Source organism: Taurulus bubalis (genome assembly GCF_910589615.1).
Source record: "Taurulus bubalis genome assembly, chromosome: 9".
In the NCBI taxonomy this organism is placed as follows: domain Eukaryota; kingdom Metazoa; phylum Chordata; class Actinopteri; order Perciformes; family Cottidae; genus Taurulus; species Taurulus bubalis.
Genome location: NC_136597.1, coordinates 13,720,361 through 13,746,476, shown reverse-complemented (window position 1 = coordinate 13,746,476; position 26,116 = coordinate 13,720,361). Strand labels below are relative to the sequence as shown.

Below are 26,116 nucleotides of genomic sequence, written 5' to 3'. Positions count from 1 at the left end.
AGCATTAATTTGTTGTTATGTCTCATCAGGGGCCATTTCAGTTGGCTTCAGCTGGACCGCAGGGTATTAGAACATGAGTTCCCCAAGAAGTCTGGTCCCATTGTCCTCTACTTCTGTGTCAGGTGAGTCTTTTTCCATTAAATGAATCACCTAACTTACATACACAGTGTACAATGGTTTCTGATTGCAGACAGTGAGTGAATGTGTGTGGAAGAGAGAAAGAAAGATGGGGGGAGTGCATTTGTATATGTGTTTGTGTATGCACATGGCTTCATGCGGTAATAAGAACAGATTAACAAGGTTAGTTATGACAGGCTGCTATGAAATTGCTCTGACCCTGGTGTTTAACTCCCGCCACAGGGCCTCAGCCAATCATGAGCCTCTTAGACCTCATCAGTATGTGCTGCATGCAAAGCCTGTCAAATAGCTTTGCGGTGACTACAAAGTGCCACACTCCAACAAAGATGGCAGGATCCTATACAAAGAGAAGCCATGTCATTTATTTTATCTCGCTTTTACTATACATTTTCATACAGAAGCACTTAGACAAGGTTTTTTGGCTGCTCGTTTGTCAATGTAATGCTAAACAGGTAGAAAATATTCTGGTACTTCACTCAACCAATGATGAGGCAGGTGCCCTCGCAGTGTGTTGCTGTAGTGGAGTCCTCTCCTCAGTTAAAGCCAACTCTTCTATAACCTGTTATGGCAGGGTTATGAAACAACCCTTCAATCCCACACTCCTCTCAGCCCTTTGCACTGCTCATACAATGGCCCCACTGATATAGGAAACACTCCTGACTCGCACACAGGCACTGGATCATGTGTGTATTTGTGACAGACATACAAAGTGTTTGTGTGTATGATTCTTTGTTGGTGTGTATGTGGGTGTTGCCTTCTCAGTAGGAGATTGAAAAAGAAAGAAAAAGGCACCTGACCTGGGAAGAAATGGTCCAATCCTTCTTCGCCTCAAATGAAAACCCAACCCACTCTCCTAAAACACACACACACACACACACACACACACACACACACACACACACACACACACACACACACACACACACACACACACACACACACACACACACACACACAGAGCCTGGAAGGGAAAGCCAAGGCTTTGTTTTGGTCCACTGGTGTGCTCCGTCCCCAACATATCTCTATGATCTCATATACACCCAAGGAACTGAGCCTTGGCTAGCAACAAACATAACAACGTGACGCACAATAACTCTGCTAAACAATGTCATTGAGTAGTCATTTCCAGGGCGACATTTACGACACAGCTCGTCATGACACAAAGAGGTGACTGTAAAGCAAAATCGTATTCTTAGCACATAGACTTATTGTTCACCCTATTTAGTGAACAATGGTGTCATTGTGCAGTGTGGTATAATCAAAAGATGTGCTGATAAGTATATTTTGCTGCTCTTACTGCTGTATTAGCCATCCCCGCTATTTTAGTTAATAACATTAACGGTGAGCATCTCTCTTTATCTTGGGTCAGTTATAGAACCATAAAAACCAACAGTGTATGTGTTTGTCTGTGATGATCCGGTTGGGGGGGTCACTGTGTGTATTTAAATAGACTAATAGGTGTTTGAGGATGTGGTGGTGATAGTGGTGCTGTGACATTGTGAACTTTGACTCCATTTCCAGGCTTCATCCCCCTTTTTTTCTCACAGTTCTCTAACTTCAATCTATCCAAATGTCACACTGACTACCCCCCCCCCCCTCACTCACTCACTCTATTTCTCTGTCACCCGTACACACACATGTGCAGATTCAGGACAATAATGGAACAACTGTCAGCCCAAATGTCAGGCCTGAATCTATTATCAATTTATTGTTTTCATGAGCACAATGAAAGCAAATGTGTGTGTGGGCCTGTGCAGGTGCATCCAGGTCATGTATTTGCATGCCTATGTGGTATTTGTGTGATGCAAATTATAAGTAAATAATAACAATAACAATACATGTATGGCAGATGCCCACTTCCTGCTGATCCAGTGGGTGCCTTTCTGCATGCTTTCTGCTGTGTGTGTGCGTCTCATCAACACTGGCTTTAATTAAATGTTCACACTGAATATTGACAAGGCTACTCTCATTCTCTCTTGCAGCTCAATTGGTAACGCGATTTAAGCCCTTCCAATATTGATCCTCCTACAATCCCTTTCACTCAATACCTATACACTCATAAGCACACAAATCAACACATTCACTCGTGTGTGTTCATAGGAACGTGTGCATTATACACACTTGTAGAGATGATCAAGTCCTTTAATTACAGTGTTAAATGTGGAATATTTTGATGTGCGTTTGCACCAGAAAAGAGATAACAATGAGTAGCTTCCTAGCGTACCATGGTAGCTCCCCTCTGGCTCTGCATGCATTCATGAGCTAAATTTAGAAGGCCTTATTATGTTAGCTTCCTCCTCACCACTCTGCTAGAAGTGGGTTACTGTGCTTCTCTCTCTCCAGTATGCGAGTATGTGTGTGTGTGTGTGTGTGTGTATGTAAGTACTGTATGTGCATGTGGAATCACTACAGTGCTGATGATGCAGAGAGGCAGACAATGTGTAAAGTGCCTCATGTGCACATTCAATCCGTGTGTGTGCGTATTTATGTGTGTGCATTCAGATTGTGGAATGTGCTCACACTAACAAAGCAATAATGGATGATTGCCAGCCACCATGGTGAGAGAGGGAATTGGTTTAGTGGGAAGTGAGAGGATGTGTGTGTACAGGGTCAGCTTTTGGTATGGTGTGCCCCCCTCTGGTCACTCTGGTCATTGCTTTATTTCTGTCATGTGCACATGACAATACCATAGCCTGCATGTTGAACACATTCTCCTTTATTATGGACGTGCTCTTTTCGTTTATGATTCAAATACATGATGAACCTCACTGGTGTTTTTTTTGTTATAGAACTGAAAGTCAACTTGTTCCCTTTGCTGTTTCAAATATATTGAAGATTTTTTTACATGTTTTCAGGTTCTACATAGAGAGTATATCTTACCTGAAGGACAATGCCACTATTGAGCTGTTTTTCCTTAATGCCAAAGCCATCATCTACAAGGTAAACTAACTATTTTGTCATTATGCCATTATGTAGAGTCCTTTTACTGTTGACTTGTTATAATGAAGGGTTGTGCTTATCCTGAAGGGTTCACAACAATGGGTGGTAGGAATACTCTGTCATATTGTATATGAAATCAAAGTTTTTTTCTGGACTTGAACATTTGTTCGCGAGAAAAACATTGAGCTGTTTTGTGAGTATATTTCAAGTTTGAGTTATGTGGAGTAATTGCATTGTTGGAAGCGTGCCACTTCATTAGCCCATTTATTTTTTCCTAAATGAAGAGGCCTGCTTGGACGGTGCTCAACACTGATTTGGTGAAGCAGAAAATGTGAACCATTGGCATCAGCTGTTATCCCTCATGTTAGGTGCTGCACCACATTCCAGCATCTAGCGAATAATTTGACACATTTGCTGCCATCTGTCAGTTTTGTAATTGCTAAAACACAAGTTCTGAAACTAGGTGCCTCTTACTAAAAATGACAACTGCACATTCGTGCTCAGTATAAAATATTAGTATCTAGAGGCATTTTTATTTGTAGCATGCTGTATATAGAGTCTATGGACACAAATGCAATGGGGAAACATTGATTGTGTTTATTTTTAATACTCATAAATAGTATCAGACACAATTACTTTAACTGAGGATAAGATATGACTGTAAACCAAATACAGTATATTGTAACTCCCTCCAAAATTAGCCTCCATTGTTGCGCACACCAAAAAGCAAACCTGAATCCTATTTATAGATACGCCAAGCTCTGTTTTCGACGTGACAGGTATTTTCACACCATTCTGTGTGAAGGTGATTGATAATATTTTGTGGTATTTCTAAAGCAGTGTTTAGCAAACAACACACACAGCTGTTTAGTTTTGATTGATGCGTCTAATGGTGATAACCGTGCAGTTTTTATAGCAAAAAGTGTGTTTTAGAATTTCAAACTTAGTGTAAAGCATGCAATACCAGACCTAGTTAATTGATAATATATATATATATATATAAATATATATATATATATATATATATATATATATATATATATATATATATATATATATATATATATAAATATATATATATATATATATATATATATATATATATATATATATATATATATATATATATATATATATTGAAGTTTGTATATTTGGGGATTCCACTCAAAAAGAAATTTGTGTTTTTTCCTGGAGTGAAGGGAGACAGTTAGCTGGTTTACTTTCTCTTATCTTATCATGAGTCTACCTGCTACCCTGTGCATGCACAGTATATCTATGCATAGATATACAGTAGCTTAGTTAGTGTACAGAACATGCAGTGACACCAGTGTACAGTAGTTATTTGACATGACCAGAAGAGGGCGTATGTGGCCTGAAGGACAATAATGGTGCCAGTCAAAGCCAGACACATAGTGTATTGTCATTCTCACCTGTAATGTTTGAAGTTTTGAATGGGTAAAATGCATGTTCAGTATAGTGCATTATACAGAGGTTTATTTTATGCAAGGGGTATGAATGGGTGCATTCCTTGGCTAATGCTGTCAAATAGTAAGTTTAAGCCTAATTGTTCCATTTGCATGGACCTGTCACACTGTAGTGTCCATTAGGAAGACAGTGAGACTTGAACGGCAGTAGCCAAGTAGCCAGGTAGAGACTGTCCCACAAACAGAAGCGTTCTGATTCAGTCCCACCAGTAGCTCTGTTAAAATGTCCTTGACGGAGATATCAGATCCCTCTCTGCTCATTTATCACATGTCACCCTGATAAGAACTTCAGTTTAACACCATTGCTCTCTCCCAGCTCTCCTGATGACCCCATGGAGGGAGAGGGGGAAAACAAAAAGAGAGCAAGAAAATAAATATATGTATTTTGAGAGAACATATTGCAAGTAGTCAGTAGTTAAAACAAAGTAGATCAGGATTTATGCTCATTTTCTGCTGTCAGTGTTTGTGTAAGGAGTGAGAAACATTCTCATACAGTACAATAACACACACTATGGGATGATTTGTAGGCTCGCTGGGTGGTACACTCAGGGTGGGTTTGGGTCTAGTGTTTCATCCTGGCTGTCTGATCTCCCAACCAATTAAAAGGTGGATTGTAAAGGGAACATTCCTGGCATACTTGACCCACTACTCACTACCCACTAACCCTTATCCTTCTCCCCCCCAATGAACACAGAGCATGTAATGTATATCTACACGCACATGGTCGATGATTACTTACATGCTCTAACACAAAAAACAACAACTAATAATTGTTCAGTTAAAGACTCCATTCCTTTACTTTTCCCCCAGGAATCTCCGCATATAATCAAATAATAAAAATAAAACTAATAGAATTGAAAGCATCTTTGGAAAATGTGTTGAGAAATGAGTAACTGGAGCGTCCATGCCTACCTCTCCCAACCCCCTCAATTTGCCACTAATCTCTGAGATCCATCCACATGAAGAGGTCATAAAATTAGAGAAGGGAGAGAGGAGAATACAGGGGAAGTAGAAGGGAGATGAAAGGAACGAGCAACCCATCTCATATAAATGGATGATGATCAGAGGCACATCCACTTTTACTCCTAACGTCGGCACAGTGTGTTTGATTTATTTACTTGTATAAATGAGAATGTGACCCCTGTCCTCTCTTTTGTCTATTTCCTGCAGGAGCTTATTGAAGTGGACAGTGATGTTGTCTTCGAAGTGGCTTCTTTTATTCTACAAGTAAGATTAAGTGTGTGTGTGTGTGTGTGTGTGTGTGTGTGTGTGTGTGTGTGTGTGTGTGTGTGTGTGTGTGTGTGTGTGTGTGTGTGTTTGGATATCGTTTTTTCACCACTAGCACATGCAGCCAGACATACAAGTTATTCTTGTAGGGTTTTATTAATAAAAGTGTTCTTCTGAAATGTCTCCACAAGCTTTTGATTTGAACTGACTATGATTAAACTCACATTATCTGCTGCGGTCATTATTGACGATGATTAAACACATTATATCTAATGCAGTCATCAAACTGTCAGTAATCTGCAATGACGCATAGAGGTTTAAATCCTAAAAAAAAACCTCAACTGTCTTTGTTGGTAGCAGAATTCTTTGGCTCCCAGCGAAATCCTTGGTGCAGTCACTCAGTGCTAATGTAAAACAGAGCAGAGGGAAAACTCTTATACTACAAATTATCCTCAGCGCCAGCCCTCTTCTCTCTCCTCTCCCTTTCTCAGAGTAGGTCAGTCCATTAACCGTGATGCTGCAAGGTCATGTTACACATAGCTCTGTGTGTGTGGGTGTGGGTGTGTGTGTGTGTGTGTGTGTGTGTGTGTGTGTGTGTGTGTGTGTGTCTGTGTCTGTGTACTCTGTATGCAGGTGCAGAAGCACAGTATCAGGTATCTGCTCTGCAGGCCTTCAGAGGTTTCACTCCAGATGGAGGTTTAGTGTTTCTCTCTGATTCCAGCACAGTAGACCTGACTTCACATTCACCAATGCAAACAGAACATAAACACGTGTTTTATAATCACTGCTTGGTGCTCTCTTATCCATTTATGCATTTCCTGTCTTCTCTTACAACATTTCTTCTTCCCTTTCTGCTGCACAGGAGGCTAAAGGCGATTTCACCAGGTAAGCATATAAGTAACTACTTATGATTATATGTAATGGACAGATAAGAAAGTATAGGTTGTAGCTTGGAGTGTTCTTCACCTATTTTTACATCCTATATTTTGTCCCAGTTTCCTCCCCAGTGACAGCGATGGTTGGGTTTATACATGTCGATTCAGAAGGGAGATAATAGAAGGGATATCAGTGTCTGTCCGCTCCTCTGCACACCCTGAATGTTGAGGGGCATCACTTAGAATTATCTTTGTTTTTTAGCTGTGTTTACATCCTTCCCTCCATCATTCCTGCCATCCCTGTTCTTCTTTGGTTCACTCTTTTTAGACGTGTGTGTCTGTGTGTCCGTGTGTGTGTGTCTGTGTGCATTACAAATAATGCAATGTATTTCAAGACAAAAGGATCTTTGTTGGGAGTAACTTTCTCTCAATTTAAGACAGGGTTCACCATTTGGATATAATAAATATGAAAACCAGAAAATGTATAAAAAAAATACAAAGTTTAGTTAAACTCTGTTATTATGGAGCTTTCCAGTCATATGCAAGTTTCCTGTGGGCTACGTTCCACATGTGGCACTTCAGTTGTACCTCTGTGTCATCCGCTCATCCCTTTGTTGGAGCAGATAACAGACCACAGCTGCCACCACCTCTGACCTCATTTCCGCCGGTGAAAGGAGTAAATAAACATAATATCCTGCAGAGGGCTGGAATGTGACACACTCTGGAGACATTCCTTTCTCTCTCCTCCCCCTTTCCTTACCCTATTTGTCCCACACACACACATACCGCCCTTCTCTAAAAACTCTGTCGACCCTACTACAGTACATACAGAGCCCCCCTCCTCCATATTGTGTTTCACTATATCTGTCACTGCTTCTCCTAAAAAAATACCCATTATGACTAATATTATTAGCCAGTATGTTGGCTCTTTAGATATAATTTAGTTTCCTTGAATCAAAATAAATGTTATTGATGCGAGTAGAATGATGATTTTTAGACGTATTATATTATTTAGTGACTTGAGAAGATGAACATGTCACAATGCCACAGTGCACACAGATTGAACCCTTGTCTGCCCGTTCATAAAGAACAGGTTGTGCACACAACCACATGTACCTAGCGAGTAGTTACTTGAATGGATATCAACCAATCCAGACACACAGCTGTGTTCACATATTGGAGAACATGCAGGCTGGGTAAATGGGATCTTTTCCAGGGGTTTAGCTCATAGGTTGCCATGTTCCCAGGGCTTTCCCCAATCCTCCGAGGCCTTGGTGGAGGCTGGAGAGAGGCTATGGGATTAGAGTGGAGTATTAAGACCTCCTGCTTCTGGAGGTCTGAAACCACGGTCTTGGGCCAAGTTTCTCTGTGCTGCTCCCTGTCTCATTTACTCTGCCTTTGTGGTTATCTTTTTCCTCCATCACATGTGTATCTCCTTTTATCTGTCTTTATTTATCTTCTATGTTTTTTTCTCTCTTCTCACTCCTGTTTCCAACTCAGAGTGTCTCTGCGTCCAGTCTCTGAAATAGAGAGCATTTCAGCCATGAGCACAGATAACATTTCATTTTTAAGACATTACACAAAATAGATTTGCATTAACTGGTTGCACTAAATACTTCAAGTGTTCCTTTTTCCACAGTTCAGTGCCATCGCCTCGTCAGTCTTTAACTGAAACAGTTTGGCCTACAGCAGAGAATGATTGTTCTTGTGGTTTCTCCCTCACAGTAATGATGCAACCAGGTCTGACCTGAAAAAGCTGCCTGCTCTGCCCACCCAGGCCCTGAAGGAGCACCCATCTCTGGCCTACTGGTGAGAAGCTCGTCAGCTATCCAGAAAACCAACAACTTGTATTGTTTTTACCATTCATAATATTTCTCCTTTTCCTCTTTATTTACTGTCCTGCAGTGAAGACCGGGTCATAGAGCATTACAAGAAGCTCACTGGACAGTCCCGAGGGCAAGCTATTGTAAAGTAAGTGTGTGTATGTGTCTCTGGTTGGGTCTGTTCACTGTATGGGAGGCTTCACAGAATATACATGTAACCCTCACATGTCTTTCTTTCTGCTCCTCACAGTTATATGAGCATTGTAGAGTCTCTACCCACATATGGAGTACATTACTATGGTGTTAAGGTACAATTTTACTACTCTATCTTTTCTTTTTTTCACACGCTCCACACACATTTGTGTTGACTTTGGACCTGCACGCAGGGGGTTTGGGATTTGGAGATATGATGGGGCTTAAAGCTATTTGTACTCTCCCGTTCTCTCTCCATCAATCCCAAGCACATGCACATGGACAACCTTTCCTGAGGTATTTTTCTGTTGCGTGTTTTAGGACAAGCAGGGGATCCCATGGTGGTTGGGTCTGAGCTATAAAGGCATCTTTCAGTACGACCACCAGGACAAAGTCAAACCCAGGAAGGTGAGATGATCTCTCTGTAACACAACACAGACTGACCTCTGCAAAAACTTCAGTTACTCTTTCAGTGAGCTTTAAAACATCAGTTGGTATGATTTCCAAAATTACAAAAGGTTGTGATTGACCACAGCCTTATTAAAACAATATTCTGCTTCTGTGTAGAATGCCTGACTTTCAACATATGTTTTCATTTTTGACACTTACTTCTTGCACCTTCCTTTCTGTGTGTCGTTACTTTTGAAGGAAATCTTTTCATGGCCTTTTTATTTTTCATGTCTATCCATTACGGATATTGTGAGCACAAACAATGCTGTACAAATACTACTGTCTGGAGACATTCAGACGTGGAATGTTTTGCATCCTTTGCTGCTTTTATTTCTATGAATGGGGTCCTCCTTCCAGCGGATGCAGCCAGTGGGTTGTCTGTGAAAGCCTTTCTTACCTCACCCCTGACCTCTAGTCGTCTTTAGGGCCTTGGTCTCTTTCATTCAGCCGTGTCTTATCGGGTGCTAATGGGGTTAACAGCGTCCCTGTATACTAACTGACCACCAAGACACTCTCACACATGTACACCAATACTCTGTAGCTAATGAACCCCCACACACACACATCCTCGCCATCCTGATGAATACTTCCTGTCTGACACAGCTTTCCTGTTTGCCACTAACATTGTGCTCTGTGTGTGTGTGTGTGTGTGTGTGTGTGTGTGTGTGTGTGTGTGTGTGTGTGTGTGTGTGTGTGTGTGTGTGTGTCTTGATCTGTGCATTCCTGTGTTAATGTGTCTCACTACTGAGCACCGTCCCTGCCCCAGTCCTCCAAATGTTGTAGCTGATTGGGTGTTGAATAACTAAGAAGTGCAGTCCACATTATCTCACATCAACTTCACAGACTCAAACATGCTGAGAAACATGTGAAAAGGTCACAAACAGTGTGTTTTTATGATACAAAGTATATAAGAAGGAAGTATAAAGCGAGGGATTTTAGACATCCGAGAGAGAGTTGAAGGGAAGTAAGAGTTGATAGCATTCCCACACAAGAGACTGATCAAACATTCAGCTGCTATAGCAACAGTCAGTGTGAGTCATTGGTTCGTTAAGCTTCAGTTCTGACCCCCTCAATCTCTCTCTCTCTCTCCTTCTTTCTCCTTCACCCTTACACACACACATTTAACAGCAGAGAAAGTAAGAATGGGGCTCCTCCGTGCAAGTGGGATTGTTGTCTAAAGAGCTTGACCCAAAAGAGATTTGTGAACTGCATGTCTTGTTAATGCAACTTCACAAGACTGACTAAATCCCAATGAACACAGGAAGGTTTTTTCCACTAATAAAGCAGAGAAAAGAGGGTGGGTGGTGCTCCTTTCAAAAGTTGTTCAATGTTTCATAGGCGGAGACACTCACAGAGGTCACTCGGAGCTTTCCATATGTTATGGTATGAACAAGAGTCACCGCTATTTCAGCAAACCTAGAGGAAGAGCAGTTGATTTAGTGAGTCAGTGGTAGTTTAGTCTATCCAGTACCAGTAACCACTGACTCACACAGGTTTTCAGTACTGTGACTAAGTGTGGTGGAAGCAGACAAATTATGAGACATTATGGGCCAATTACTGTCTTTTGTCACAATAAAAAAGATCTATGTTTTTTCATCAATAAGCGACTAAAGTGACTTCAAGTTGTGCTGTAAAGTAAGCGTGTGTACTCAAGGCAGTTATGTTTAATTAGTTAGTCTTTTTACGAGGGGAGATCCCTGTTGTTTCTAAATGCAGACCATCCACCGCAGCCTCACCATTTATATGGTTACGTTAACATACTGTTCCCCCTCTGCTTACCGCAGGCCCCATGCAGACACACACAGTACACACAGACAGGGGTTAACGACTGAACCACACATCGTACTAATGCCTCGTTAGTGTGTTCTGACTCATTTAGACAGAGATTATGGGGTTTATATGTTGACTGACTGTTGACCTGATGGACAGATTTAAGGCTAACACAGGAAAGGTTCTCTCAACACTGTGAAGAAGCTGCCAGAAGGTTCAATCAAACAAAGCTGTGGTTTAAATTAATGTCATCTCACGTGCACTACACTGTATATATATATATTCATTTTCTGCAGTAGATTGAGATCACACACCCACTAACTTTAGTTTAGCTTCTGTCTGTGTTTCATTTAAAGCACATACAGCCTGTTCTGATTAGTTTTTCCATAAATGTCATCCCTCCAAAACACCTCAACCAAAACACAAACAACAGGAAGTGCCTCCAGAGTGTATCCGCATCTCCATGACAACTGGTGGATATAGTGTTGCACACCAGAGCCCCACCCATGGGTGAAACAATAGTCTTTGAGGCCTCAGGTCAAGTTTTAGAAAAGAACAATTTGCATATGCTATTTAAACGTTCTATTCTTCCCGTAATCCCCGGGGAGTCCACTACACCGAAGAAAGACCTTTACACTCGATCAGATCTGACCTTTTCATCTATAATGGCTTTTTGCTCGGGTGCGCAGACAATATAATGAGACAGACGTGGCTCTGTGCACATGCACACCCAGTTGTTTATGAACAATGACCAGTCCCTTCCTCTGCTTGTGCATGTTCGTGCCATTGTGTGTGATTGTTTTATCGACAAAAGGAAGAGGATTTATAACATATGCACGCATGCATGCACCAGTCTCACTCTAATAACAGACTGAGTTCCTCAGAAAGAATCTGTCAGCATGTTTTTTTATATCAGATATTCACGCTATTCACAGTCTGACATAAAAACTACAAAGGTTTCATTAATCCAATGGGCTTCTGTAACTGGGCCACTTTTTGAAAAAGGACATAATCACAACAAAAATGTCTATTTTTAAACTTAAAGGGGATTGGATTTCACCTTGTTGTAGATCATGTGACTGTTGATTTGATAGTCAAGATATATTTGAACACTATTTGCATACCCTGCAACTTTCCTGCGACATCAAAGTCTACTTCCAAAATTGCAGCAGCTTCACAGTTTGAGTGGTCTCGTGCCGAAACACAATTACAAACACCTATCTTATTTCCACAGCTCTGGCCCATATGTAGCCAACACAAACACACACACTTACTCACTATCTACCCTGCCCGCTATACTTAGCACCATGCTACATTAGCACTTCACACTCCATTGAAAATAAACGGTACAGCAACAGTTATGATAAGAGCGCCGGTTTTCTTTCTTCTTGCTCATGTGCACACGTACACACACATAGACACACATACAGCACATGAATGCATACATTAGGCTCTGTTTACATACTTTTTTCATCATGTTTCTTCGCTTCCTCCCTCTCATCTCTCTGTCCATTGTTTTCCCAGGCTGTTAAAATTCCTGGACTGTGACCTGTTCCTCCTTTAGCTCCCTTTCTCCTCTATTCCTCCCTCATCCTGTCATAGCTGGGTCTGCCACTTCTTTTCTCCTGTGTGTCAGTCTTAAGTTTTATTTTCATTACTGATGGTTGGTCAGTGTACAGCCACACGAGATTTGCGTGTGTGTGCGTGCGTGTGTGTGTGTGTGTGTGTGTCAGCTCCAGCTGACAGATGCAGGCCCTCTTGTGTTCTGATATAGCCCAAACACTTCTCTTCTCTAACAAGAAACAGACTCTATGAATGTGTGTATGTGCGTGTCCACAGAGGTCTGACTAAACAAAGCAAGGGCACTTCAATTGCTGGGGCCACAGAAAGCTTCTTTCCCCCTTCATCACTCCTCCTCTGACCCCTCGTTACACGCACACACACACACACACACACACTCACACACACACTCACACACACCAACCACATAGCCCAGAGCAGGAAGCACAGTCCCTGAGGGAGGGAGGAGGGGTCAGTAGGAGGGGAGACATTAACGCCCCCTCCCTCTTCTTGCAAAGCTACAGGAGAGGAGGAAACTTAACTTTACACACTTTCCCTCCTCCAACACACATACACATGCACATGCCTACAGATGGTGAACACCCACCAACTCATAACGTCCTGTTACCCTGCGTCTGGGAGGATTTTAGATACACACATGCTGTGGAGTACGTCTGGGGGGAAACTTTCTCACCCAGCTGGCTTTGGCTCCATTTAAAGAGGAACCGATGGTTCATAAAGAGGACGGAAAAGAGAAGAAAAAAAGAAAATCTGAGCAGAGGAAAGAAAGCCTCGTCCCTCTCACACTGTCTTTCTCAAGAGTGAGGTCATCCAACGAAGGGATCTGATGTGGACATGGCCGCCTGGTCTGGACCTGATCAGAGAGCCACAGACTAGGTCCTCTCCCTCCACCTCTTTCTCTGTTCCCAACTCCTCCTCTTTGTCAGCTTCTTCCATTTTTTTCTCTTCCTCCATATCCATTGCATTTTCTCTCAAAACAAATTGGAACATACTCAGAAGAGGATAGAGGATTTGGCTGAAGGCTGTGTGGATTTAATGTGAAGCATGTTTTTATGTGAGCAGCCCTGAAGAGTGTGTTTCTCCTAAACCTCAGGTGTTCCAATGGCGTCAGTTGGAGAACCTCTACTTCAGAGAGAAGAAGTTTTCAGTGGAAGTTCATGACCCAAGAAGGTAAATTTATAACACAAATTTAAGCTGAGTGTTGAATTCCATGACATCAGTTCTACTTTAGTGATTGAATGTTATTGCTATTGAATGTTCTCCAGCTAATATTTGGAAGTGATGGAATTTTCCCTCAGGTATGGACAGCTTCCAGTAGCTTTTACTGTAAATTACCGCTGTGCCACATGTGAATTTGTTAACATTCATACTACAGTGCAGAGAAGAAGAGATTGAAATCTAATTCAGTAATGGTTGCAGCATTTGTCTTGGCAATAGAGCAATATATTGGGGATGTCCCAGTAGAGCCTGACACAGATTGATAGGCTGATTATTAACACATGCATGCACAAACACATGTGCTCTTTCACACACAAGCACACACAATCACACACACACACACACACACACACACACACACACACACAGGGTAAACCCTTGATAGTTGACCACAGAAGGATAGATGGCTGCGCGATAGCTGTTTTGCAGAGGAAGTGACCTCTCGTGTTTATTTAACATGGCTGTATATGTGGAGTGTTATTCTACAGACAGAGGAAGGGAGGGAGGGAGAGAAAAAAGAGACAGAGGGTGAAACAGAGAGCAGTGGTGTTTTCATCAAAGGAAGCTGTCATTAGGGTGAGCTAGTTGGTTTCTTAGCTGCAGATGTCTGTTTAAATAAAGATGAGTAAACAATTGGGAACATCGTGTGTGGCTTTGCAAAAAATATCCATCATCAGGTTTTCTCTCACAAGCCTCTAATATATTTTCTCTCTCTTATTAGCCGTAGTAGTAATTGTAGTAATCGTGGTAGTGTCAGTGGTGGTGTTGTCGGGTGGGAGTATTTTCACTGCTGTAAATATGTAGCCATCTTTTGTATTCAGTGTATATAAGGAGGCCTTGTGTCCGCTCTTACTGTAGGGCGTCGGTAACAAGAAGGACGTTTGGTCACAGTGGCATCGCTGTGCATACGTGGTACGCCTGTCCTGCCCTCATCAAGTCCATCTGGGCCATGGCCATCAGCCAACACCAGTTCTACCTGGACCGCAAGCAGAGCAAGGTCAGCAGGCCCACCTCATACACACTTCACACATAATTACAAATGTACATGAGATACAGAAACTCAGCGAGCATGGTCAGTGAGACTCTTGCAATTAAAAAGCTTCACGATGTGCCTTGACAAACCCTCTCCATTCTTGTCTTTCCAGTCAAAGATTCATGCAGCGCGGAGTTTGAGTGAGATCGCTATAGACCTTACAGAAACAGGAACTCTGAAGACCTCCAAACTAGCAAACATGGGAAGCAAGGGCAAAATTATAAGTGGCAGCAGTGGCAGTCTGCTCTCGTCAGGTCAGTATATGCTCAGTGTGTGTGTCTGTGCGTGGAAGAGAAGGAGAAAGAAACTCAGACAAACGGAGAGGGAAAGACTAATATGTGTGCAAATTAGTCTCTGTGTTTGCATGTGTGGTGGTGAGGGGGAGTCTCGTTGACAACTGGAGAGACAGAAACAGCTGCTTCTGGAAAGAGGCCATTGATTCCCTGCTGAATAATATTCTCACACACATACTGTACACACACCACTCCGCCCAGTGTCTTTCTGTATGTATGGAACACCACACCTACCCTCCCTGTCTCACAGACACATCCTCCACAGGCCCCTGCCTCCTCTAAATTTAGTGGTGTAAGGGAATGAATAGGGCAGCGGGTCAGTGTACAACTTTGCCCCAGCCTTTAAAACAATGCCTATCCGTGTTGAACAAGCAATGAGTGTGACAGGAAGATTTGTACATTAACTAAATTTAGATTTGAAAGAAAAATGCACTTTTAAAACCAGACAGCCATGTAAAGTGTGTTGCCTGCTAGGAAAGTGAGTAATTAGGCAGAATACTGAAACTCGATGAGCCTCTGCTGCTAGACCCAAGCAGCCTCATTTATGATGATAAGAGCTAAGCATGGCTTTGGGGTCATCTATTTAAAGTAGACTAAATAAATTAATATTTCCTTTCAGTAAAATTGTCCTGCATGCTGTCCTCGTTTTGATTTCTCCAGCTCATCTTCCTGATCGGATCAGTTTTTTTCAGTTTCCTTCTTTTCTCTGTATAGATACATGTATCCGACCCTAAACCCATCCCTTTGTCTCTTCAGCTATCCATTCCTAGTCTCCTAATCTCCCTTTTCTCCCCTCTTTGTCCCTCAGGGTGTCTCTGTCTTAACTGTCTATCTTTTGTCGCTTGATTTACTGTTGCTGTGTCAGGGTGTTGATTTCATAATCCACTGCTGACTGGAGGCCATCTCTGCCCAACAACATAAACATGTCACAGGAACTGTGACGCCAGATCCATGCACCTCCCCCTCCACCACAGCCAACACGTCTCTGTCTGACTCGATCATAGAGTTTCTCTGATCAATTGGAAACCATGTGTGGCTGAAAATAAGAGGCAACAGAAATATGTGTGTTCAACTTTACCTAATGCATAAAACTGAATGTTTTTAAACTGCAAGGACAGTTGAATGAACACTGCCAGTGTTTGCGTCCCTGCAAAACTACAACTGTAGGAACACTAAACTTATAGCATAGCTTGTAACAATAGAGAGCCATTTAATGTTTCTTTCGGTCCGTTTCAGTGGTTTGTTTTGTATTGTTGTTATCTTTGACCACACAGTCACTGAAAGAGCTACAGAGGGAAACAGAATGTGTCTGTGTGGGAATGTATGTGTTTTTCTTAACAAAGCATGTTGCAAACAAGACTGGCATCATCTCAAGGCTGTGGAGATTGTGCGTCACAGACTTTGTCCTAAATCGCCCCTTCCTTGATACACTCACACTCGCACAAACACACCACTAAAACTCAGCTTCCTTATCGAAACGTTCCATTCACTTCCCTCTAAACATCCTGCAAGGATAGCAGGTGCATGCCCATTTTCTACCTCCACAATCTGCCTCAGAGGTCCCCACTACTCCAAACACACACATACGTTCCAGACTCCTGCCCTCAAGTGATGTGTTGTCTGTGCCGTGCAGGCTCTCAGGAATCGGACAGCTCCCAGACAGCTAAGAAGGACATGCTGGCAGCACTGAGGGCTCGGCAGGATGCTCTGGAGGAAACTCTAAAAAAGAGACTAGAGGAACTCAAGAGTATCTGCATCAGAGAGTCGGTATGAGCAAACACAGATCTGGCTAATATTTAGAACATTTTAATGCTTTTTAGCTCTTCCTTTCTAATGTGTCCCCTTGTCATCTTTCGCAGGAGCTGACAGGGAAGCTTCCGAAAGAATATCCTTTGGATCCGGGAGAGGAGCCACCCACTGTCAGACGGAAGATCGGTACCGCCTTCAAACTGGACGAGCAGAAAATTATTCTGAAGGGAGAGGTGAAACTGCAACTCCTTGTTCACTTTATTACACTTTCCAATCTCCCTGCTCCCCACACAGCCCAAATAAAAACAGAAGGTCATCTAATATTGTCAGTGTATGAAACAAATACATAATACTGTAGGTATCAGTGCCAGGCACTGTGCTGCACTAATTGAAATATATTAATGTATGTAGCGCTAATTAGTTAAGCCTGTGTATCTCCTTTTAACCCAGCTGTAATGTTAATGAGCCATTTATGAGAAGTATGGGCATTATAGATCAAACTGGTGTTTAAAAGCTCTTGAAGTTATCCAGTAAAGATCTAGGGCGGTTTAGGATTAGCTTAATTTAAAGCCAGATACTTAATACTCACATAATGGTGGGGATGATGATTGACATAATGATAGAATACCTTATCCATGCTCAATTGTTAAGTAAGTAAAGGAAACAGAGAACAGTGAAAAGACACAGTCTGAGACGTCTTGGACCTGTATCTTTGTCTTTTTGTGCCACGGGTAGATTTTCCAGAGCAGCAGAACTTTCTAAAAATAGCAGCATTCTCGCCACAGGAAGTGGTGATAGTAGGATTGTGTGTGCGCCTGTAAGTATGCAGGCATGTGTGGGTGTGTGTCGCTGAGGTTGTATGCTTTGAAAATAATCCAGGGACACAAGATCACAAAACTGCCTTGCAAGGAGAAAGATGTCTCTAAATGTACACCTTAAACTTATGTGCACGCACACGCACACACACACACACACACACACACAGCTGTGCACTTGCAGCAGTGTGAAAGGATTGCTAGAGAGAGGGATTCCTCAGCACTGAGGTAGTCCAGTAAGATGTTGGTGCAAGTGAATACATCATTGCTCTGTCTCTGTGGAGGCAAGTGAAATCAAGTGTTTGCTCTCACATACATGAGTTCACACGGTGAGTTTTATTTTATTAATCTATGCTATTTAACAGCATACTACACCAAATATTGCAGTATATGTACAATAGTTAGACATGTTTGCAGTGTAGTAAACAGATTTACACTTTGACAGAATATGTTTTAGTTGGTTCACCTCGAACCTCAGGAGACGTGAAGAGGAAGGGAGGATGGATTGATGGAGAGGCGTTATTATTGGGTGACAGAGAGTCTTAATAGAGAATATCCAGTGGTGAGAAAATGCGGGGCTGCAGCACAGATAAATGATTTCCGTAGTGTGTTTTCTCTGGCAAGGCTTTGTGTGTGTGTCAAACCAAATAGATCGCATGGGCCAGTTACAGTCTGAATATGTGTCTGCAAACTAAGCTTTGTTTCTTTTGGATTGTGCAGAGATTTCGTTGCTAAAACTGTTTGCGAATCCGTTATCTTTGTGCCTGAGTTACTCAGAGTTTGCCCTCATGTTTGTGTGTTTGTGTGTGCTTATCCCAGGAGGAGGAACTGGAGCGTTTGGAGCGGGAGTTTGCCATTCAGTCCCAGATTACAGAGGCAGCCAGGCGTCTTGCCAGCGATCCTCACGTGAGCAGTAAGAAGCTGAAGAAACAGAGGAAGACTTCTTATCTGAACGCGCTGAAGAAGCTCCAGGAAATTGAGAACTCTATCAATGAGCACCGGGTCCGCTCTGGCAAGAAGCCTACGCTGAGAGCTTCGCTTATCATAGAGGGTAACAATATATATCCTATTCACTACAGAAAATCAGATTGTAGTATTGATTAGCTGTAGTTGCCACGACACACAGAAGTGTTATTCTCAACTACTGTTTTAATAGAATAAAAGACAGTGGAGCTGACAAGTTTCAACATTGTTGCTTTTTGATACATAAAATTTGCAAACATGAGGCTTTTACGTTTTAGATCTAGTAATTGTACAATCTCTAACCTCTCGTCTTTATTTCTCTGTCCAATAGAGGCCAATATTGGTTCTGAAGACAGTTCATTGTCTGACGCACTGATCTTGGATGATGGTGAGTCTCTATCCTTCACATTACTCTGCAAGATTCAATAACTTGCTGATGTCTGAGCTTTTTTCATGATTTTATGAAAGGGTAAACTATCTTTAATGCTCCGACATAATCCAATTATTACTCTATTTCAGATGATCCACAAGTTACAGGTACCCCCACCTTCTCTCCAGTAGCATCGCCTCACAAGGGCCTCCCTCCTCGACCACCATCTCACAGTCGACCCCCTCCACCTCAGTCCCTGGATGGCCTGCGACACCTGCACTATTCACGCCCTGACTACGATAAATCACCCATCAAACCCAAGATATGGAGTGAATCGTCACTGGATGAGCCCTATGAAAAAATCAAGAAACGCTCCTCTCATTCCAGGTATGAGGGAGTTTATCTTATCTAGCTTTAGAATAGAGAGACTGTGTAGCATCACACGTGTGTGATGCTACACAAAATTATTATTATTATTACACGTGTGTGCTGCCCAAAATTATTTAAACCCAGTGTTAAACAACTTCAAGTTTATTTGAGATTGTTTGAGATTGTTGCGTCATTTCAAATGTAATTAATGTAAGTAATGTGTGTAGAATTTAAGATTAAAGCATCAAATGTGGGTTGACCACAAGTTCAGTAGAGCACATCATACACAGGTTGCTTATGTGAAAGGAATGATAATAAATTATATATTGCGTTTATTTCCTTGCCTCTTTGTCAAGTCACAGGCGTTTCCCAAGCTCTGGCAGTGCAGACGCAGGGGGAAGTAACTCTCTGCAGAGCAGCCCCATCAGGAGCCTCCCTCACTGGAATTCTCAGTCCAGCATGCCCTCAACCCCAGACCTGAAGACCAGGACCCCACACTACGTACATTCCACTAGGTCAGTCTTTATACCTTCAGTTGTTTACTGGTTATTCAAGACTCATATCTCACTATCATTTTATAAGTTATATTTAACTATTAAAATGCCTAGTAAGCTCCCTTCTTTGGCTAATGTTTGTACGCCAACTGGAGTATGGGGTTACGGGGTTCCCTTTCTTGAAGCGTTTCTTGCTCACAAAACAAATACCTTGTTAATTATTAAATTCACATTCACATAATTGTCTGTAGATCTGTTCCAGCTCAGCCCTTATATTCAACTTTTTTGTGATGCTGCATCTCACAGGTCAGTGGACATCAGTCCCACACGTCTGCACAGTCTCGCTCAGCACTTTAGGAACCGCAGCTCAAGCCTTGAGTCCCAGGGCAAACTGTTGGCGCCCGACCCCGACGCCCACCCGCACACCCTGGGCACACTCGGCAGCCCTGACTTCTTCCTGGTCCCAGCACGCAACTCCAATGGCTCTGACCCACTGGACGACTGCTCATCCTGCACCAGCCAAAGCAGCTCAGAGCATTACTACCCATCTGGTGGACCCCCCAGCAGCAACCCCAACTACTCCACTTTGGGAGAGGACTCACCCTCCAAAGCCAGGCAGAGACAGAGGCAAAGGCACAGGTAAGGATGCAGGGAAAGTGGCTCATTTCACACAATTACATTTTTGAACAATATGTACTATATGTATAGAAATAAATTAACAGCGCTTTAGTGACATTGATGTATGTGTGGTTCCTTTGTTCTCTCTCCAGGTCAGCAGGTCAGTTGGGTTCATCCAACTCCGGCTCAATGCCAAACCTGGCAGCTAAGAATGGCTCTGGTGGAGGCTCGGGTGGAGGTGGGATGGGAGGGGGACACCACGGAGTCTACCTCCACAGCCAGAGCCAGCCCTCCTCCCAGTACCGCATCAAGGAGTACCCGCTATACGTGGAGGGCAGCCCAAACCCTGTGGTAGTGCGCAGCCTGGAGAGCGATCAGGAGGGCCACTACAGCGTCAAGGCCCAGTTCAAGACCTCCAGCTCCTACACGGCCGGGGGACTGTACAAGGAGGCTTGGGGCGGGGAAGAGGGAGGAGAGGGGAGCGGCCGACTCACGCCGTCGCGCTCTCAGATCGTAAGGACTCCGTCATTGGGGCGAGAGGGTGGAGGAAGCGGAGGAGGGGGGAGGGCAGCGGTGTCTGAAGAGCTGCGTTGCTGGTACCAGAGGTCCTCAGGGAGCCTGAAGGAGAGGAGTCACTCACATTCGGGATCTACATCCTCCGAGACAGGGTCACAGCAAGGCACTCTGGGACATAGTCGAGGGAGTAGAGTAGGGACACTCGCCAAGGGCTCACCAGGTTAGTCTTCTTCATTTATTCGCAATAAACCTTGTCTCTCATGGGTCAAAAGTATCATCATGTGTTTTAGATAACAACGTACACTATTTATTTAGGTTGACAAATATTTGGTCTATTCAGAGGTTCTAACAATACATGTCGAAGATAAAATACCCGCAGTGACGCTCAAACTCATGACCTTTAGATTATGAGTGCTGTGCTGCCGATTGAGCTCTTGGAACTGGTTTACGGCATTTTTTTTAGATGGATGGGAATAGTGTGAGATGTTGAGCATCAGTTGGTAGCCTCACTTTCCTCTGAAATTATGTTTAGCTTGTTGATGTTGCTTGTAGTGAGAATAAAGCATAACATTCTAACTCTCTTTTCTCATTCTCATATTATAGGTGGCCCCACTTTTCACTTACTTGAATTAAAATGAATCAATCGTTATGTTAGCAATATCAAATCAACTAAATTCAAACATCAAAATGGGGATGTCCTGTGAGTGTACAGTGGGATTGGTTTGAGCCTGAGACTGTGATTAACAAATCTACAGATTTATATAACACATGTAGTTTGTGTGGACAAACGTCAATGCCCCAAGTGAGGCTTGAACTCACGACCTTCAGATTATGAGACTGGCGCGCTGCCATTAACATGAACAGTCATGTGACCTGTCTCCAACATGACCCCTGGGCCAAACATTCTCAGTGGTCACATCCCCGCATGTGAAGCATAGTTGAAATTCCTTTCCTCAACTCGCTTTAGCCTCCACCACGTGTGTTTGTTCTGTGTCTGTGTATTCATGCGTCTCAATAAATGTGTATTTGAATCTTGTGTCTCTATCTCATGCTGCAGGTGTTGTATCTCATTTAGCATGACTAACTATCAGTTTTCCCCTTAGCTGCATCCCCTCGCAGCCAGAGGAGTGTGACGCCCTCCAGCGAACACGCAGCCACACCAACACCCCCCTGTAGCCCACAGCAAATCCTCAACTGGCAGAGCGGGTAAGAGACAGACCAACACAAGCACGCACACAGCAGCAGCAGACCGGGTTGACAAGATGTTTGAAGAAGAAGTTATGAATAAACATTAGTTTAGTACAAACTGCATCTTGGCTACTCGGCTTCTTTCTCTCCATCTTTATCCAAACCTCACTCTAACATCCTCACAAGCTTTGACAGTCTGTTTTATCTGTCATCAGATATTGTTTTACACTGCTGCCCTAATCCCAAAGAATGTTTTAATGTGATTTGGGCTTAACATCTATTTTTAAATCTTTCTTGTCTCTCGTCACTCCTCTTGACTTTTCATTCTATTTTGCTGTTTGAGTTACTGATTTACTCATCTTATCTTTGTTCCTTGTTTCTTCACTCGTTGTCTCTTTCTCTTTCTCCGATCCCCTTTTCATCATGGACATTTCTCTTATTACCTAATATTTGTCATTTCTTCCTCGTCTCCCTCTGTCTGCACTAACCCTCCTTTCCTTGTGTGTGTGTCCTCTCTCCTGGTTTAGAGGCACAGCAGACAGCTCTCCTACTGAGGACGTCTGTCAGTCTCCCCCTCAGCCGAGCTCTGATGCATAGAGGTACTGTCTGGTCTCGACCTCCCAGTGGTCTAAACCTACAGTGTACTGTTCGAGAGGCACAGCAGCAGCATAACAGAGTGAAAATAACCTTGAAAAAAATATATAATTTGACAGAAGAGCTGAATTTTTTCAAAATCAGATTTTTATTTATATAAATCTGGCACTGCACACCTCGAAAAGTGTGAGGCACTCATGTGACGTGACTGTTCACTTGTATCATCAACTGTGGGGGGCTGACAAAAGGGAAAGTGGACAATTTCTTGCTCTTTGACGGTGGCGGTATCTGTGTCATGTACTCCTTCTTTGGCTGTATCTGTATCTGATCTCTGCATGTGCTCTGCTCTGCGGTCTGACACCGACACTGTGGCTAATTCCTTACAGTATTTACTAATAGAAAGTGTAATCATGTGCTGTAAGTGTTGTAACACAGAACATTCTTTAACAAACAAACAATCTCAAAAGCAGATAAATGCTTGAAACCATTGCAATAATATCTTTTTGTTTTTTGATCAATTTACTTTTACAGATAAAACGCTCCTAAAGTCAGTCTCACCCTGGTCCATGTCTTCCTCTGCAGGTCTTTCAGTGACAGCTGTTTTCTCAGCAGCCCCGTGTGTTCAGAGCTGGCAGATGTGCAGTGGTACGGACGTGATAAGGCCAAACCTGGAACCCTGGTCTGAGACCTTCCTTTAGGGCCCAGAAAAGTCCCATTGCCCTCTCCTCCTGCCTCTCCACTGTCCCTCACTACGACCCATCGACAACCAACAACCTCATCCTTAAGGCCCTACAAAAAACCTGCCCCGAGCGGACTGGCCCACTGGACATGAGCCTCCTTCCTAAATCCTGCCCTCCATCCATCTCACCACCTCTTTATTATGTCCCTCTGTCACAGCTCAGCTGGACAGGGACAGGCTCGCTGGGCTCTGATTAGGGCGGATTTCACAGAACAGACTGAGAAGTGCCACCTCAGCTGTTGAACTGTTGCCCGACAGCACCACAGAGCCCGTTCTTTACTCACCCTCCACACACAAGCAATGGGACAAGGAGGAAAAAAAATCGATGGGAAGAGAGAGCACAGAAAAATATCAAACAAACAACTCAAACTCAGCAGAACCAACATCGGCCATTCCAGGATCTGTTTCATATCTTATCTTTGGTCCCCCGACCTAACTGACTCCAGTGCACTGCCGCGCAATCAGAGGATACCTGCTGGATTTGAGCCGACAGTTTAAAACCCATCTCCAGGCCCAAACAAACTGTGTTGGATTTAACTATTCCATTAATGTTGTTTGTCTTTTTTGTTTATTTGTCCCCACATATTTATAATAAAAGAAGATGAAAGAACGATTCAGAAAAATCCGGATTAACAAACCTATAAAATGACAAATTCAACTCCTCTCAGTTTAACCCACAACCAAAGACAATTTACTGGATCGACTGGTCACACCAGGGTCCCTGGGCTGGTGCCATACAGTCAACTGTATGAGAGGGAATTCACAGTGACAATATCAGGAGGATTTATGGGACTCTGTCTGGGATATTGATGAGGACTATAGCAATAACAAACATTGTACAATATGAACTGGTTTGAGTCTACAGAGTGAATTAAAGCAGGCATTTTGCAGCGCCCTCAGCTCTGTGATACTTGGAGTAGAAGATCATTAGTGTGTCATCAGTGAATTGGGACTTGTGGTTATTGGGTTTGGCATTAATCTATGCTTATTTCAGTGACTTCATTTTAACAATTACTGCATCATTTCATTTTGGCTGTAGTTTTGATATAGAAACAAGGCAATCTGATTCCACCGTTTCACATTTTTCATTTTCACCCTTTGAAGTAAATTATTTTTGGCTGTTGACATCTGTTGGAATTACTTGTGGTTGATGTTGATGCTATATCTCCATAGTGAACCATCTGTTTTATCACAAGTGTCTCTTCTCACCACACTGAGTATCTGTCAGCCCCCTTTTGTCGCACCGTGCTTGCTCGTCTTTCTGTCCACCTCTTCAACATGACAGGAGCAACCTGACTGGACACAGACAGAGTGAACTTAATGCCGACTAGAACACACACACACTGGCAGTCACAACACATATTACGGAAACACACAAACAAGTACAAACGTGCCAAACATGTTGGTGCTTTACATTTGTACTGTAATTCAGCACTGGAACCGCCCCACCTTTAAGATACAAACAGTAAAGCCCCTCAGTCTATAGACATTGTACAGACACTCAGACAGATATAGTAGAGATTATTCAAAAGCACAACATTAACAGTGTATATGAGGGCTGGAACTACAATTGGTGAATTTTCATTTCACACTTATTATATTAATAATGAGTTGTATCAAAGCGCATAAGAGGAAGGTAGAAACGCCAGAACCACGGGCAAGGTGTTCCACGACAGTGCTCTTTCGAGGACATTGACGAATTTCAAGTTCGGCAATATTTAATCCCCACTGTCAAAGCAGAAGAGAAGCCATAGCCAGAACTGAAACAAGCAATTCTTTAACCCTTTCAAATGGAGAGAATTCTTTTCTCACTCATCCCAATCAACAATCAGATATTCAGATCAGGGTTAGAAAAGCACAGCTGGTTTTGTAAGAAGGAAGTAGACCTCTGCATGTTTTATTTGTATCTAAATCAATGTCCCCCATCTTCCCTTAACCAGAGTCAATACTCATTTTTATCATTGTTGCAAAAATATCTGAATTGGTGGTAATTCACTAAGATGATGACAGATTCTACATCTCATTCAGAGACGTGGTTGTTTTCAGTCTGCACCATTATGTCTGGACAAATGGTGCAACATGTGTTACGGCATGGGAGGAACGAGGTGCATCTTACCCTGTCCCTCATAGTGTTGTGTTTCCTTTGTGCACTCACACCAATTGTTGTAATCTGCCACTTTCTAGGCTATTTAAATAAGAAGGTTTAGTCCACTCCCTGCATGGTTGGTTCTCCAAGAGTTACCCACCCATGCCTGGTCAGATTTGATCAGTTTTTACCCAGGATTGGAACCAGCACTCTCTGGCTACCTTATTAGAGTGCAAGTTTGACCCTGCTTTGCTCACTCAAAGTCTTTGCCCACTGTTAGTGTGCTAAAACACAATCCCATGCATGCCCTGCAGATCCACTGACAACCCCCCCTTCCCAGAGACATTCAGCACCCGTCTTCTGTACGCAAACATTAGCACATCTTGCTCCGTAGTGTGCCCCATCTCGACCTTGTGGTGATCTCTGACCTCTGAGCCCGATGTGAAGATGTGTGACGTCTCTTCCCTCTGTAGCCCCAAACACACCATTTTTTCTGTGCTTCATAGAAATGTATGAGGTTTTTTTTGTAATACTCCAAGAGAAATGAACTAACTCTTTTATCAGTCTTTACCTGTATGTACGGAGGGGCGC

The 26,116-nt window shown here is 42.8% G+C and overlaps 1 protein-coding gene across 2 annotated transcripts in view; it reads left to right on the top strand.

Annotated features, from left to right (window-relative positions):
• The window catches only part of frmd4a (FERM domain containing 4A), a gene marked incomplete at its 5' end in the record, with an annotated part of 54,234 nt that extends 30,433 nt beyond the window's left edge, over positions 1-23,801 (top strand). For both annotated transcript variants that reach the window (XM_079224224.1, XM_079224223.1), the window contains 21 exons: positions 30-122; positions 2,994-3,078; positions 5,733-5,789; positions 6,652-6,674; positions 8,390-8,473; positions 8,570-8,635; positions 8,738-8,795; positions 9,001-9,087; positions 13,574-13,650; positions 14,557-14,695; positions 14,844-14,985; positions 16,658-16,791; positions 16,884-17,006; positions 18,408-18,639; positions 18,883-18,939; positions 19,071-19,308; positions 19,647-19,805; positions 20,091-20,423; positions 20,555-21,138; positions 22,022-22,124; positions 23,283-23,801. In XM_079224224.1, the coding sequence (XP_079080350.1) occupies positions 30-122; positions 2,994-3,078; positions 5,733-5,789; positions 6,652-6,674; positions 8,390-8,473; positions 8,570-8,635; positions 8,738-8,795; positions 9,001-9,087; positions 13,574-13,650; positions 14,557-14,695; positions 14,844-14,985; positions 16,658-16,791; positions 16,884-17,006; positions 18,408-18,639; positions 18,883-18,939; positions 19,071-19,308; positions 19,647-19,805; positions 20,091-20,423; positions 20,555-21,138; positions 22,022-22,124; positions 23,283-23,385 (2,977 nt within the window). In that variant the 3' untranslated portion in view covers positions 23,386-23,801. The remainder of the gene's footprint in view (positions 1-29; positions 123-2,993; positions 3,079-5,732; positions 5,790-6,651; positions 6,675-8,389; positions 8,474-8,569; positions 8,636-8,737; positions 8,796-9,000; positions 9,088-13,573; positions 13,651-14,556; positions 14,696-14,843; positions 14,986-16,657; positions 16,792-16,883; positions 17,007-18,407; positions 18,640-18,882; positions 18,940-19,070; positions 19,309-19,646; positions 19,806-20,090; positions 20,424-20,554; positions 21,139-22,021; positions 22,125-23,282) is intronic.
• Positions 23,802-26,116: the final 2,315 nt, after the last annotated feature.